At 37.1% G+C, this 17,919-nt stretch overlaps 1 protein-coding gene across 1 annotated transcript in view; it reads left to right on the top strand.

Annotated features, from left to right (window-relative positions):
- LOC126184605 (phosphotriesterase-related protein) overlaps positions 1-17,919 on the top strand; it is a 251,206-nt gene that overhangs the window by 162,511 nt on the left and 70,776 nt on the right. The window contains exon 5 of the mRNA XM_049927058.1: positions 9,070-9,234. Coding sequence (XP_049783015.1) covers positions 9,070-9,234 — 165 coding nt within the window. The remainder of the gene's footprint in view (positions 1-9,069; positions 9,235-17,919) is intronic.

The following is a 17,919-nucleotide window of genomic DNA, read 5'->3' as shown; positions in this document are numbered from 1 at the left end:
GTTCATCCTTTAAGCTAACCATGTCAGTTAATTGCTATTAGTTTTGTTTTCCATCCTGCTAATGTCTTTCCTCATACTACTAATGTCTTCTTTCATACTACTAATGTTATTTTCCATCCTATTCATGTCTTCATTTATACTCATATTACTCAAACAGCTCAAACTACTCATATTTTGCATTAACATTGCTCCAAAAGTTTCGCCTGCCATAAACTTTTGTCCTTGCTGACTTTCGCTACTAGGTTCCTCCGCCTTAACCTTAATGATCTCATGTACTTCAGTATTGTTTTTACCCATTCCGCTCACCTCGCCATACACTGTAGATGATGCTTTTATCATTTCATCTACAAAAGGACTTTCGCCAGATCATTCAAACTTACATTCATGTTTGATCTATAACTAATAGTATTTACAGAACCAGTCTGCTGTTGTTCCTTGTCTCCCATCTCACAGTCTTGTTCCTTAAGGTCACTCATTATGTATCAGTTAATACAAAACAGCTTTTACAATGAATTACCTTGTTTTTAATCACTTGTCTGCAGATGCACTGCTGTGGTTCTTTTAGTTGTCATCTGGATCTGCACAGCGGCGGCAAGTTGTAATTATCTTGGTAAGATGTCTTGTTTATCTCTGGTCAGTTGTGTCCACCTGCATGCTGATTGGCTGCTCCTGTACTCAATGGCTGCTTCCATAGAACTGACTCACTAGTTGGCTGCTGTCATACTGTGACCATGGAACTCCAGTGCTGATTGGCTGTAGCATCTGTTCACTGTAAACCGCTGCTGATTTCACTTTTCAAATTTCGTGAGTCCTTGTTTTATTGTGGCTACATTCAATATTCCTCACTCATGGCACCACTTGTAGCAGATCTGCCTGCTTTATTTTCTTTGTTTGTTGTCCGCGGTGTCGATGTACTGTGTTGCTACCCTGGCTGAAAGATGGGTTGTGGATTCAGACACTGATGACTGTAAATAATGTAGCCAACAGGTGCACATTTGTGATTCACAGTACTTTAATTTCACTTTTCACAACCCCCTAATAATACACAGTTATATGGCCAATGCACTATTGTTTAACTTTCAATAAGCCTCATTATTAGTTTGCAGGCAAAACTCCACATACTGCAACAATAGTTTCCTGTTGAACAACTACGAGCAGTAAAACCTAACCACAAATTTCACAGTTCTTAAAGAATAATCAGGTACATATGGAGCAGAGCAGACATTGTCATTGTTTTTACACACAGCTTAATTGTTTAACTCTTATTCCACAGTTAAGTTGAAGCATTGTTGTAGTTTTAATCAACACAGGCTTCTCGTCTGAAACCCAGCCACAAACTGACTGTCTCGTGACCAAAAACTGAGCCCTTATATATCCTCACAATAATAGATACTGAACTTACACATTGTTTAAAGTTAAATTTACAGAAATTACAACTAAAACTTACTTCAAACAATTAACTGAATGCATCTAAAAATTGGTTCTTTTTAACAGTTTCTTCTACTACTAGGGTTAAGCCGAATTACTTGTTTAAAACATGAAATTAACAAATATCATTATGCAAACAATACTTTTGACAAAACTGTTAATTACTTTGGAATTAATTAAGTGCTGGCTTTGCTAACATGTTACTGACTAGAGCCAAATAGATACTTTAAGAATAATAGCATTTTGTCTTTCAAATGTTTACAATTATTACAGAATTTATATTTGTTTATACATCAACAATAGAATTTATGTTATGAAACGATTACTGATTTCATCCTATAACAAAAGATACTAACTAGGAATAGTTGAAATAAATTAGAAAATCAATTACATACCTAAAACTAAGCACAACATTAGATCTGGTGTTAAATTCTTTAAAACTGAAAGTCAACATTTCTCTATTATGAAAATACAGATTATACTCACGTATGTTAATGGTAATTAGTTCAAAAATAAAAATAGAAAAGAATATAAAAAGGCAGATGACAAAACAAAAATGGAAGTAAAAATATCCCAGCTTTCTTTGTCACAACCTCTCTCCAGGTTGCTGCCATACTCACCAACAATGGTTACCATGATTCATTGCTGAACACAGTTCAATGCCATTCATCAGCAGTCCATGCTTCCTGGTACTTGTGTCGCTCCAAATGCAGCTGTTGTGTTATGGTGTTAATGGTAGCCTATGTGTGGGACAGTAATTCACTAGTCCATCTGAGCTTAGTCTCCAACCAGTGGTGCAGAATGACACAGAATGTTGCATGGAGTTCACTACTTGTTTTTGGATGACAGGCACAAATGTGAAGGGGTTATGATGATCTTGGTGCACAATCTGGTCATTCTTCCTTGCAATGTTTACATACGGTCAAACAGAGCCTTGACGATACGTACGTTTGCTTTCACATTCCCATGCAGTCCAGTACTGGGCCATTGTCACATCTGAATGCCCCACAAATATAAATTTTGCATGATTTGACCATTTGGCCAAATGGAAAGCCACAATGGGGCACCGTTCAAAGTTTATCAGGTATTGATAACACTATCACACACAAGTATGCACCACTTCCATGTCATTCCCAGTGATCTCACATCACCCTCACTTTTCATGCCTTTTATATAGCAAAACAGGCTTGGTAACAATACTAAACACGAACAACAGTAATCAGATGGCAGTTCCATGTAATGGAAATGTCAGTTTTAGCTGAATTGTGTGTTATAAACTCTAGAAACTGCGTCTTGAGCTGACTTAAGATTCTGCACATTTTGAATTTATGTACTGAAGTTTGGTGGCAGGAGAAACAAGACTTCTGGTCAGATGAATACAGAATTAAAAGTATAAAAATCAAACAGTGATAATGCAGGAGTAGATTTAATAATGAATAAGAAAATAGGAACATGGGTAAGCTACTATGAACAGCATACTGATTGCATTATCATAGCCAAGATAGACACAAGCCCACAACCAACTCAGTAGTACCCGCAGCTAGCCCCGCAGATGAGTAAGGGATTGTATGATGATATAAAAGAAATTATTCAGATAGTTAAGAGAGGTGAAAATTTAATTATGGTGGGGGACTGGAATTTGATAATAGTAAAAGGAGGAGAAGGAAAAATGGCAGGTGAATATGGATTGGATGAAAGAAATGAAAGAGGAAGCTGTCTGGTAAAATTTTGCACAAGAAAGAAGGTTGTGTATATAGAACAGTTCTGGAGACACCAGAAGGTATCATATTGGTTATATTATGGTAAGGCACCAATTCAGGACCAGATTTTAAATTGTAAGACATTTCCAGAGGTAGATGTGGACTATGATCACAATTTGTCGGTTATGAACTTTAAATTAAAACTGAAGAAATTGCAAAAAGGTAGGAAATTAAGGAGATGGGGCGTGGATAAGTTGAAATAAGCAGAGGTTGTTGAGAGTTTCAGAGGGAGCATTAGAAAATGATTGACTAGAACAGGGGAAAGGAATATGGTAGAAGATGAATGAGTAGCTTTGAGAGATGAAATAGTTAAGACAGCAGAAGAGTGAACAGATAAAAAGACAAGGCCCAATAAAAATCTTTGGTTAACATAGGAGATATTGAATTTAATTGATGAAAGGACAACACATAAAAATGCAGCCAATGAAGCAGGCAAAAGGGAATATGGAACATCTAAAAAAGTGACTGACAGGAAGTGCAAAATGGCTAAGCAGGAATGGCGAGAGGACAAATGTAAGGATGTAGCAGCTTATGTAGCTAGGGACAGATACCACCTATAGTTAAATTTAAGAGCCATGTGGAGAAAATGACCATCAAAATCTCAGATGGAAAACTGGTACTAAGCAAAGGAGGGAAAGCTAAAGCCATGTGGAGAAAATGACCATCAAAATCTCAGATGGAAAACCGGTACTAAGCAAAGGAGGGAAAGCTGAAAGGTGGGAGGAGTATATCAAGGGTCTATTCAAATGAGATGAAAGAGGTAATATTACAGAAAGGGAAGAGGATGTAGATGAAGATGTGATGGGAAATATGATACTGTGAGAAGAATTTAGTAGTATTTAGTAGTATTATGGGTAACTCTAAAATATTTCTCTTTGCTGACGACACTAGCTTGGTAGTAAAGGATGTTGTGTGCAACACTGGCTTGGTTTCAAATAGTGTAGTTCATGACATAAGTTCACAGCTTGTAGAAAATAAACAAACACTAAATCACAGTATGAATCAGTTTTTTCAGTTTTTAACACACAATTCAACAAAATCTGACATTTTAATTTCACAGAATGGGCATATGATTAGTGAAACTGAACAGTTCAAATTTCTAGGTGTTCAGATAGATAGTAAACTGTCATGGAAAGGCCACACTCAGGATCTTGTTCAAAGACTTAACACTGCCAGTTTTACTATTCGAATGGTATCTGAAGTAAGTTATCGGTAGCACACTGCATCTTGTACATGGTCACCATGGCACCTGAGGTCACAGCACCAAGCTATGACACCTGAAGATGGGCGTATAAGAGCCCAAAACTGGTCATGTGATAATAAATGAACCTTACAACTGTAGCGGTATTTTCAGCTGCTGGTATAATGCTCAGTTGCAGATGTTCCTCCGACGTGATTGTTTGATGTATGAGACAGACAAAATACCAATAAGACTTCAAGAAAAATGTAATAATTCCAGTTCCTAACAGAGCAGATGCTGATAGTGTGAATATAACTGACCTATCAGTTTAATACGTCATGATTGCAAAATACTAGCAAGAATTCTTTACAGAAGAATAAAAAAACTGGTAGATGCTGACCTTTGGGATGATCGGTCGGATTCTAGAGCAATGTAGAAACATGTGAGGTATACTGACCCTAAGACTTCTTGTAGAAGATGGAGCAAAGAAAGGCAAACCTATGTTTATAGCATTTATACAATTAGATGAACATTTTGACACTGTTGACTAGAATACTTTTCTTGAAATTATGAAGGTGTCATGGGTAAAATACAAGGATCAAAAGGCTAATTACAACTTGTATAGAAACCAGATGGCAGGTACAAGAGTTGAGGACTAAGAAAGGGAAACAGTGGTTGACAAGAGAGTGAGACAGGGTTGCAGCCTGTCACCAATATTATTCAAACTATATGTTGCACAAACAGTAAAGGAACAAAATAAAAATTTGGAATAAGAATTGAAGTTGAGGGAGAAGAAATGAAAACTTTGAGGTTTGCCAATGACACTGTAATTCTCTCAGGAACAGCAAAGGTCTTGGAAGAGCAGTTGAATGGAATGGACATCATCTTGAATGGGGGCTATAAGATTAAATCAACAAAATCAAAACAAGGTTAATGGAATGTAGTAGCATTAAATCAGGTGGTGCTCAGGTAATTAGATTAGGAAATGAGACACCAAAGGTAGCAGCAAAATAAGTGATGATGGCCAAGGTAGAGAGGATATAAAATGTACACTGGCAATGGCAGCAAAAGTGTCTCTGAAGAAGAGTAATTTGTTGCTTTGGAATATAAATTTAAAGTCCAGGTAGGAATCTCATCAATATACAAAAAGATGGGTTGCTACTTACTGTAAAGATGGCATGTTAATTTGCAGACAGGCGCAATGAAAAGGCACTTACATAAAACTTTCAGCCACAGCTTTCATCAGAGAAAGAGGAACACACACCATTCATTAATACAAGCAAGCACAACTCCTGCACACATGACCACCAACTCTGGCAGCTCAGGCCAGAGTCAACACATTATCTTTAAATTTCTGATCACTTTTAAGTTGTTTAACACATTTTGTTTCTATGACAACTGTGCAGAGAGAACACAACCTACCATTTGTCATTGATCTGTGAAGGCAATTTTTAATTCTTTTAAGGGTGCTCATATTTATTTTAGAAGAAGCTGTAGTGACAGGGGATATAAGGATCAATTTCTACAGTCTGGAACCGCGCGACTGCTACGGTCGCGGGTGTGAATCCTGCCTCGGGCATGGATGTGTGTGATGTCCTTAGGTTAGTTAGGTTTAAGTAGTTCTAAGTTCTAGGGACTGATGACCTCAGAAGTTGAGTCCCATAGTGCTCAGAGCCATTTGAACCATTAAGGATCAATTTGATAAACTTTGTTACTTTTTTGTAAATATTTTGAAAATCATTGTCCACAATGATATTAAGAAAGTCTGTGGGTGGTAAATATTTATTTTTGTCAATGTAAATATTTCCTAACTCATTTTCTAGTCATTCTTTCTTGAACAATGGGTAAGTTGTGAGAAGTCCATTCCGTTTCATTGTTGGGAAATTTGGTTTATAATGTCCAAATTGATTGTTTTCAAGCAGCTCTATAAGCTGAATATTCCAAAGATATCTAAAACTCATTTCCATTTGCACTATCATGTTATCTAAGCTCTCATAAGATAACATTTTAAGTTTGGGAAGTCATGCACACTAACACTTATTTCACTAAGAAATTTCTGGTTACAGCTTTCAGTACATGAGGTCAATTTTTTCTGATCTCATATCCTTTAACAAATTGATAGTCTTCTTGATTTCAGCATCACACATACTAATACCATATGCAGTTTTGTGCTGAAGAAGTGCCTAGAGCTGATCAGCATATAAAAATATTTCTTTGTAAAGGCAAAGTAGGAAAGGGATTTGAGTTTTGTTAAGAATACTAAGCAAGTCAGAAGCACTGTTGAATGACTCTGTATCTCAGTTTTCATCATTTGTGGCAATATTTTGGGAAATATCTTTAAAATCAGGGTATTTAATATACAATATTGTCTGAAATTCCAGAGTGTAGTACACATTTTAGGCAATCTGAAGTTTTATTTTTTAAGAATTGCATTCTCTTTGAGGATTTGCCAAAAAAAAGTGAGTGGACTGCTACAAGATTTTAAATGAAAAACTTAACTGCTTTGATATTTTTGGAACAATGTAACAGCACTAGATTAAGTTTACAAGCATAACAATGCAAAAATATAGCCGACGGACATTTTTGTTTAATATCATTTTGAATGTCTCCACGTTTTACAATCACATTATGTTTTATAGCTAGAAGTTTGGCTCCTTCAGAAATTGAATGTTCAATTTGTTCATGACCTAACTACTGAAAACTCACTTGAGTCTGAAGATGCCTTCTTGAATTCTGATGTTTCTCCACTCTTCTGACAATTTTTTATTTACTCTGAAAGAAGCTGATCATCCTTTTTCAGTCCCAGACCCACCAAACAAAATACATACACAACAAATGATTTAGTTGTTACAGAGCAACCTGTAAGCCAAGGATACTTTTTATACCTGAGAAATTGAAATTTTCTGTTTTGTTTCCCATCAACTATTTTAATGTTTAAGTGTGGTGTGCTTTGCTTATCTTTATAAGCACATTTTGTTTTGTAAGTCCAGCTTCAAATTGGTCTGTCATCTAATTCATGAACTAAAGACACAAGTTTTCCCTCAGCACAAGCCATAATATAATCAGTTAATCACATGCACTCACAAATTATATTAGCAAAACAAGTTTTGTTACACCAGGACTGAATAGCATATGAAATAACACAATTTCACAGATGAGACAAGCCTCAATGTCACACTCATACAACACTTGTCACTGTCTGCTGCCCTGTCAGCTGCTGTGTGGAAACTAGAAACCTGCAGTGAACTGTTAAAGTGGATTGCATGCATAGCACAGTGACCACTCAGATCATGGGTGGAGTGAAGAAACTGTAGTAACATGCAACATTACACTGTTTTCAATGCATTGTTATATTCTAATTGTAAGCCTTCTTCAAATTTTTGGGTAGGCTAAGCCTCAATAGCCTCTGAAGAGCTTGCCACTAACAGTAGGACCATTACTATGATGTAACTGCTGAATTTCTTGGAGATTGTCAGTATGTAATCTATCAAAGTTAGAATGTTACAAAATTTATTAAATAAGTACAGATGTTTTTATTTAAGAATGGTGTGCTGCATGGTTCTCACTTTATTAAGAAACTGTTGACAATTATACTCTTACAAATTACTAGACACTTCTAGAATGAAATCTTCACTCTGCGACAAAGTGCGAGCTGATATGAAACTTCTTGGTAGATTTAAACTGTGTGCCAGACTGAGACTTGAAGTCAGGAACTTTATTTTTGATGGGCAAGTGCTCTACAAATTGAGCTATCCAAGCACAGCTCAGGACCCATCCTCACAGCTTTACTTCAACCAGTAACTCACCTCCTACCTTCCAAACTTCAAGGAAACCCATCTGCAAAATTTGCAGGACTAGCATTCCTGGAAAAAAGGATATTGCAGAGACGTGGCTCAGCAACCACCAGGGGTATGTTTCCAAAATGAAATTTTTTCTCTGCAGTGGAGTATGTTCTGATATGGAACTTTCTGGCAGGTTAAAACTTTGTGCTGGACTGAGACTCGAACTCAGGAGCTTTGCCGAAATGTAGGTTTGCCTTTCCTTAAGCTATCTTCTATGAGAAGTCATAGGGTCAGTATTGCCTTGTGTGTTCCCACATTTTTCCAGAATCCAAACTGATCTCATTGGCTTCTATCAGTTTTTATGTTCTTCTGTATAAAATTCATGTTAGTATTTTGCAACCATGACCTAAAACTGATAGTTCAGTAATTTTCACATCTGTCAGTACTTGCTTTCTTTGGATTTGGAATTGCCAGAATTCAAGAATATAATAATTCCAATTCCAGTTCTGCTGTCCAGAGTTGATAGTAAATAGAAAAGGAAAAATGTATATGGATAATCGAAAAGGGTTATAAATGGTGGTGTGAAGTTGATGTTGCCTCACAGTCATGACAAATCCAACATGTTTTGTCACATGCTGTGAGCAGAGAGAGAGATTCATAGTCACAGTATAATGCCACAGTGAAAGAAATACCCAGTCACATACCCAAAAAGGTCGTCATATTTCAGTGCAAAATGTGTGTTATAGTACGGGTAACAAACTCAGTAACTTGCATTTTTATTTTAAACCTATAATTTATGAATAAGATCTGCAAACTGCTTTGCTGAAAACAAGATATTACTTATGCTATGTAATATTTCATCATTATAATACAGATAGTAGGTAAAACTTCCAAAATCTTTGTAATTTTTTCTTCCCAGAATTTGAGAAAAAGGTTATCAAAGCTACAGCTGAGGTTCAGAGCAGTCTAGACTGTCCTGTTAGCTTTCATCCTGGCCGTCATCCAGAAGCGCCATTTGAAATAATGCGACTGTTTGCAGAAGCTGGTGGTAAAGCTGGAAAAACAATAATGTCACACTTGGACAGTAAGTAAAATTTAAAATGAAATCCACTTTATTTTGTTTCAGCATTTACAGTGTGTGAGAAATGAGCACATATCTGTGATAAAATAATGCTTGTGGTTCAGAGAAAAACATTAAACATGTGTTTCAGTTATTTGTACAATATGTCAGTCAGGATTTCAATAATATTATTTATGCTAAAACTTATATGTACCAAAATTTACATTTCTGATAAGGGTAATTTTTATTTCACCATATAAGGAAGACTATTCATATTATTTTCAAAGGCTTCTGTGTCACCACAAAAGCAGTAATTAATACAATTTTTGTGGCACATATGTGAGAGGGTGATGTGTAGGAGATAAAAGGATCTTCCTACACTCTTTTGTGAAAAAGGTGCTCTTGATATTTTGTAAACTAATGTCTGTGAGATATTCAAAGTTTTCTCCAAGTGTGTTCCAATTCAGATTTTTCAACACCTTTGTAGCATTCGCACATGACCCAAACGAATGTGTTATGACCATTCCTTATCTTTATATAAATGGACCATGAAGTCATATTATGCTACCAATGAAGTAAAGACTGTCACTTGCTTTAGCCATAAGCTAACTTATGTGATCACTCCATTATATACTGAAGAGCCAAAGAAACTGGTACACCTGCCTAATATCGTGTAGGGCCCCCGTGAGCACACAGAAGTGCTGCAGCACGATGTGGCATGGACTTGATTAGTGTCTAAAATAGTGCTGGAGGGAACTGACACCGTGAATCATGCAGGGCTGTCCATAAATTCGTAATGGTATGAGGGGATGGAGGTCTCTTCTTAACAGCACGTTGCAAGACATCCCAGATATGCTCAATAATGTTCATGTCCTGGGTGTTTGGTGGCCAGCAGAAGTGTTTAAACTCATAAGAGTGTTCCTGGAGCCGCTCTGTAGCAATTCTGAACATGTGGGTCGTCACATTGTCCTGCTGGAATTGCCCAAGTCTGTCGGAATGCACAATGGGCATGAATGGATTGAGGTGATCAGACAGGATGCTTATGTATATGTCAACTATCAGAGCTGTATCTAAATTTATCAGGGATCCCATATCACTCCAATGACACATGCCCCACATCATTACAGAGCCTCCACCAGCTTGAACAGTTCCCTGCTGACATGCAGGGTTCATGGATTCCTGAAGTTTTCTCCATACCCATACACGTCCCTCTACTTGATACAATTTGAAACAAGACTTGTCTGACCAGGCAACATGTTGCCAGTCATCAATAGTCCAATGTCATGTTTATGGGCCCAGGTGAGGGCACACAAGTGGCCTTTGGCTTCAAAGGTCCATATCAATGATGTTTCATTGAATGGTTTGCATGCTGACACTTGTTGATGGCCCAGCATTGAAATCTGCAGCAATTTGTGGAAGGGTTACACTTCTGTCACATTAAATTATTCTCTTCTGTCTTTATTGGTGCCATTCTTGTGGGATTTTTTTCCAGCTTGTAACCTCCCCCTTACTAATCGACCTATCTTGTTTGCGATATAAAATATGACCGTGGATCGCGTGTATGCCTAATGGAATTTTTATAATATGATAAGGCTATCTTTCCCAAAGAAGTAATACTGATAAGTAGGGGGAAAGTGTACAACCGATCTTTCTGATAGAAAAGTCTACTAAAAATAAAAAAGTAATTAATCCGAACAGGGCTATAATTTGGAAAAAATGAAAGTTATTTTGTGCATTCACTCACGAACAACAGTGGCCAGAAAAGGGGTACCACTGATCATGAATCCAAAAGTTACACTAATGAACGAAAAGGAAATAATTATGGTCGCCAGCCCACTAGGGCTATTTACATCCTAAATCCTGTACAAGATGATGGGAAAGAAAAACATTTATTATTAAACACTGACATGGTAACTGAAGGTTCTCACATTTTTTGACACTAATTTTAAGTGAGTATGTAACAATAAAGAAAACTAAGAAGTCACTTTTATGTTAAGTTTGTCATTAAATTTTGAAAAAGGCAATCAAGTAAGGATTTGAAAATATCCACTTAAACTGTATGTTAGTATTGAACTTTGTAATGTGAACAATGACTTTCAGAGACCTCAACATAACGTCATCAAAGAAATTTAGAGAAAGGCAAGCACTTTTTACTTTGCAGTTACTTAATTTTCAAATTGGATTTCATATTATTGTCTGAACAACTGAGCCATTTTTACTGACTTGAACAGAATTAAATACTAGAATACATACCAAACCAAACAGCCATGTGCTACAAGCTACATGTAAAATAAATAAAACTTCCGCACTCTTAATTTGTGCATTTTCTTTAGATTTGGATTTTTTCCAGTGATAGATTCTCAAACTTCGGTTAGCATATAAGGAAAAAAGGGAACAAGGACCCTGCTTGGTAACAATGTCTGGGAGCAATGAGGACACAATCACCCTGAATTTAACTGATTATTATTTAAATAAAGTTCATTAATCAAATCACATTCAGTTGTGCTGCTGGGTTAGCCGTTAATACTTTCTACCAATGAACAGTCTTACTTCAGTGCTGTGCGTGCGACGAAACTCGGAGCTGACGATGAATCTGTGTTGCTGGAACTGCTGCTGTTGTTGAAGATGGTAGCATCTTGTGGGGCCATGGCTAATTACAGGTACGGGCAATTGTAATTAATACAGCCTCTTCCGCCTGTCCACTGTCCTTCCTCCTGCTACTAGTCATCTGGCCAGCATGCATACATGATGCTGCTGAAATGGTACTCTCTACTGTGAGAGCGTTAACACCATACTTCCACACACTACAAGCACTGGAACCCATCTCTCGCTCTCTCCACATGCTTTGCACAACAACCCCCTACCCAAAGATTTTACAACTCACAAGCACTGCTATTATTGTTGCTAGTCGATGCAAATAACAATTCCTTTGGCTTTTTCCCAGAGCTTATAAGTTTCACAGTAAAACACAGATAAATACAATAAAACATCAACAGACTTCTACCTAAATGTACACATATAATGAAGCAATGTTCTTACTTATTAAAAAGAAAGCATTTAAATTACAAATATTTACATACAATTAAAAAAAAAAGTTATTTATCGGTAGCAGGTGCCATGCAGCCTGCATTTTCAGTGTTACAGGCTGCAGCAATGTCAGAGATTTGATGTTTTACCACTTTCCTGATATTCATGGTACACTCGTGAAATGGTCGTACAGAAAATCCCCACTTCATCATTACCTCAGAGATGCTGTGTCCCATCACTTGCGGACCAACTATAACATCACGTTCACACTCACTTAAATCTTGATAACTTGCCATTGTAGCAGCAGTAACTGATCCAAGAACTGTGCCAGACACTTGTCTTATATAGGCACTGTCAACCGCAGTGCTGTATTCTACCTGTTTACATATAACTGTATTTGAATATGCAAGCCTATACTAGTTTCTTTGGTGCTTCAGTGTATAAAACTGGTGACACAATCTTTGTGCATGAAAACCCTTCTGAAATGCTTTCAGCTGTAGACTGTGATATCTCAACAAGCTGCTTTGAACCAAATGGGAAGAAAAAGGACATCAGAAACAAAGAACAACAGAGTCACTTTCAACCACAGGAAAAAAACAATTCAACCCTGAGTGTAGTCACTGACAGTGAATCAAAATCAAGTGTTCCTCAAGATGGGTTATTGGCTAATATGGAAAAAAGACAAACCAAACAGTGCCACCATGCAACATCCAAGTACCAGCAGACCTAAAAACAGTTATCATCAACCAGCAAAAATGTGTAAAGTAAACCTGTTTATAGATCGTCAAGGATGGAACATAGCAGTCGAATTTCGGTCTAGGAGCAGTCACAAAATAACTAGCATAGTGAAACCAGGTGCAAAATTTCAGGCAGTGACTTCCATGAACCATGACATAAAAGCAGCAACAACAAATAACAACTTTTTCATGTTCTTAGCAGGAACAAATGACATAGAAAAAAATGAAATGAAAGACCCAGTGATCTCACTTAAAAGAAGTCTAAATGAGCTGAGAAGCTCAAACGTGATTGTCTTCTCTGTTTCACACTGACATGACTTGCCAATCTGGTCATGTGTAAATAAAGAAGTGCAAAGTGCCAATAAACAGATCCTAAATATATGCATGAGATTAAAAAATGTAACATTTGTGGACATAAGCTGCATAGGAAGAAGATTCCATACATCCTGTTGCTTAAATCTCAACAGACCAGGGAAGGACATAGTTATAAAATGGATCCAAGAAGTAGTGAACAGCAAATTTAAAGTGCAGTGTTGTGCTTCAGAGGCCATCCCTCTCAAGGACAAAAATAATGAATACCTGGGAAAATCAACCATGAAATGCCAGATCAGTAAAACAATACATCGGCTGGACAAGAGCAATGTTTTTTTAAGACAATAAAACCTTCCACCAGCACAACACCAGATGCAAGTGTATGTTTCATATGTGCCTCAAACAGATGTCAGTCCACACAAGAATAATTTATTACATTTGCATTATAATGTACAGGGTTTAGGGGAAAAAATATGCTTTTGATTGTTTATCACAGGACTACCTCATCATGTAGTAACAGTTACAGAACACCAGAAAACAGTGAATACCATTCACTATTGGAAATTGGAAGACTACAACCAAGCTATGTGCTACTGCAGAACACACAAAAAGTGGTCGTGTTGCCATCTACTCAAGAAAATGTAAGTTCATAACCACCATGGAAATAGTGCTATGGGGGAACAATTTCTGTGTTGACAAAGATTTCGAAATTGCAGACCTTAAAATCACATTTTGCACTGTTCCTTTCTATGTCATAGGTGTATATAGATTCCCCTGTGGAAACTTTGGTGATTTCCTGAAATCACTTGATGGAGTTATAAGTACATTAATGTCAGGTTGTAGTATTGTAAATTTTGTCCAGATTGTATCCTGCCCTATGGAGCTAAAGATCTTCTTGGACTAGTACCCACCAGAATAGCTAACACACACAGTAGATCAATTGATCATGTTATCACAAATTATGATCACATCAACTCAATGGACATAATAAATGGTCACCTCTCAGATCATTTAGGCCAAACACTAGTGTTAAAATGTAATAGCAAATTCAAACCAAGAAAAATGTACAAATACAGGCGAATATTGTCTGCAAACAACATTCCTACACTAAGACATAGTTTAAGTCAGCAATCATGGGAATCAGTTATGACTACCATTGGGTTTAACAATAAATGGAACATGTTCACAAAAATTATGACTGAGCACTTAAATAGAGCCATGCCATTAGATTTTAAAGCAAAAGATCTGAAAGAAAAATGAAAAACATGTATAGCTTACACTGATTGACTAACTCAGAGCTACATAAAAAACTCTACAAGCTGTACAAATATAAGTACCGCAAATAAGTCAGGAGATTAAAAACAGAAAGAATGAACCAACAGATACGAGGTTCAGACAATGTTTCAAAGACTTACTGGTCAATTGTAAATAAAATCAGAAACATTGAAACACAAACTAAGATTAATAATGTACAATTAACTATGAATAATTAAGATATCTCTGATCCTGTTCTAGTCAGAAATATTTTTAATAATTACTTCATAGATACTGTCAAAACTCATGTGTCTATGAAACAGGATATACAGCTCTCATTTGAGCCCTGTAACAAACAGAACTGCTGTACACTACCCACAGTAAGCACATATGACATTCTGCAGCCTATTGATGACCTCAGAAACAAAAAATCTGCAGGATTAGATGAAATTTCTCCATATCTATTGAAGAAATGCAAACACGAACTAATGAAGCCACTAGTTCATCTAATAAACTGTGTTCTTGAAGATGGTTTTTTCCCTGACAAGTTGAAACTGTCTGTAGTTAAACCAATACACAAAGAGTGGGAAATAAAGCATGTACACAACTACAGATCCATTGCCCTAATCTCAACTTTCAGCAAAATGATAGAGAAAATAATATTCAAAAAAATCTTAGAAGATTACAACAATGCTGACAAATTAAATGATTTCCAGCATGGTTTCAGATGAGATCAAAGTACCACGTCAGCAGCAGTGCAATTTGTCCATCATGTACTTGAAAAAATAAATGAAAAATCCCAAGCAGCAGGAGTATTCCTGGACCTCTCAAGTTCTTTTGATAGAGTACATCATGATGTGCTCTTATCAAAAATTGCGAAGAGTGATGTCACTGGAAAACTCACTCAGTTGCTAGAAATATATTTAAAGGGTAGTCAGCAGTGCACAGAGATTATGTACTTTAATGGAGAAATACTGGAGAGGAGGAGGTCAAGTATAAGAAATATAAATTTTGTTGTTCCTCAGGGCTCTATTTTAGGTCTAGTCCTATTTATATACTATGTAAATGATTTCCCAAGTTCTCTTGACAATAAGCAATTGATTACTATTTATGCAGATGATAACTTTATGGTAAAGACAAGAGTCCACTTTGAAAGAGAGAATCTAAAAGTAACTACTCCAATTTTTCCATTATGAGATTTTCACTCTGTAGCAGAGTGTGTGCTGATATGAAACTTACTGGCAGATTAAGACTGTGTGCCAGACCAAGACTGAAACTCAGGATCTTTGCCTTTCACGGTCAAGCAGGAGAGCTTCTGTGAAGTTTGGAAAGTAGGAGACGAGGTAGTGGCAGAAGAAAAGCTGTGAGGACAGGGCGTGAGCTGTGCTTCGGTAGCTCAAACAGTAGAGCACTTGCTCACGATAGGTCAAGGTCCCTAGTTTGAGTCTGTCTGGCACACAGTTTTAATCTACGAGGAAATTTCACCCCAATTTTTTTTTCCTTAGGAATTGTTACCTTCTTCCTTTCTATTCATTTATACTGAATTTTGCCATTCTATTGTTTTGTGTAAGGATTGTATTAAAATTTCCCAGCCTTAGTCATAGATGAGAACACTATAATGCCAATGGGTTTTCATAATATCATAAAACTTCCAATGGTGCCTACCTGCTTTTTCCATTAAGCCCTTAGAGTTTCTGTGATTATAGTGTTGTAGAACAGATGTAAATTGATTTCCATAAATTTTAATAATCATGTACACTACATAAATTTTCAAGTAAGGTGGCTTTTTTCACATCTATTATCACCACAAATATTGCAATGACCAGCTCCAGTTTCACATCAGATGGTACATGGAAGTAGGTACCATCACTTTACCATACATGAAAGTGGGATTAGCAAAATATCATACTATGAAGTCACAGTCATTTTAACACAATATTAATAGAACAAAGTGGCTTGGCTGTATTGAAACAGTACACATACTCAAAATGATTTCATACAAAATCATACACTTTATTAAAGGCAGTGTGTGAATCACACATATATCTTGAGTGAACAATACTGGGGCCAATTTTTATACAATGTTATGAAATTGGATTCTCATGAATGTGTTACATAGGTGTTACTTGATTGCCTGCCTGTCATGGACTGACTATTTTGTGGTGAAGTGAGCTTCAGTTCAATTCGATTTATTGCTTGTAGCATGAAATTTTACATACATGTGTGTTTTCAACTAAGTATAAAATTTTTGCAATTACAATTTTTTTAATTACATTATTTCTTATTATATTTTAATTCGTGATAAATTCAAGTTATAAGGGCATTTTTGGATAAACCACAGCTTGACTTGCTTTTTAAAAGATCCCCTGCCAATATCTTATCTTCATTTGATAACAAGTTAATAAAAACAGCTCCTTTGACTTGTTCTGTTGAAGTTAATCTTCTGTTAACCACATGAAAACCATTTCTAGGCCTTGTTTCATAGTTGTGAATATCCATGTTTCTTTTTGTGATCTTAGTGTTTTCTTTCACTAGCACTATAGTTTCTAGTATATACATCGCATAACCTGTGAGAATATTGTGTCTAATGAATAGGGGTATTGCAAGAAGACCCTGGTTTTACTTTTGCTATGATCCTCAAGGCTCGCTTCTGCAGTATGAAAACTCTTTTAATACACTCCTGGAAACTGAAATAAGAACACCGTGAATTCATTGTCCCAGGAAGGGGAAACTTTATTGACACATTCCTGGGGTCAGATACATCACATGATCACACTGACAGAACCACAGGCACATAGACACAGGCAACAGAGCATGCACAATGTCGGCACTAGTACAGTGTATATCCACCTTTCGCAGCAATGCAGGCTGCTATTCTCCCATGGAGACGATCGTAGAGATGCTGGATGTAGTCCTGTGGAACGGCTTGCCATGCCATTTCCACCTGGCGCCTCAGTTGGACCAGCGTTCGTGCTGGACGTGCAGACCGCGTGAGACGACGCTTCATCCAGTCCCAAACATGCACAATGGGGGACAGATCCGGAGATCTTGCTGGCCAGGGTAGTTGACTTACACCTTCTAGAGCACGTTGGGTGGCACGGGATACATGCGGACGTGCATTGTCCTGTTGGAACAGCAAGTTCCCTTGCCGGTCTAGGAATGGTAGAACGATGGGTTCGATGACGGTTTGGATGTACCGTGCACTATTCAGTGTCCCCTCGACGATCACCAGTGGTGTACGGCCAGTGTAGGAGATCGCTCCCCACACCATGATGCCGGGTGTTGGCCCTGTGTGCCTCAGTTGTATGCAGTCCTGATTGTGGCGCTCACCTGCACAGCGCCAAACACGCATACGACCATTATTGGCACCAAGGCAGAA

Source organism: Schistocerca cancellata, chromosome 4 (assembly GCF_023864275.1).
Source record: "Schistocerca cancellata isolate TAMUIC-IGC-003103 chromosome 4, iqSchCanc2.1, whole genome shotgun sequence".
Classification (NCBI taxonomy): Eukaryota; Metazoa; Arthropoda; class Insecta; order Orthoptera; family Acrididae; genus Schistocerca; species Schistocerca cancellata.
Note: the sequence above shows the minus strand (reverse complement) of the source record. Positions and strands in the feature narration are given on the sequence as shown.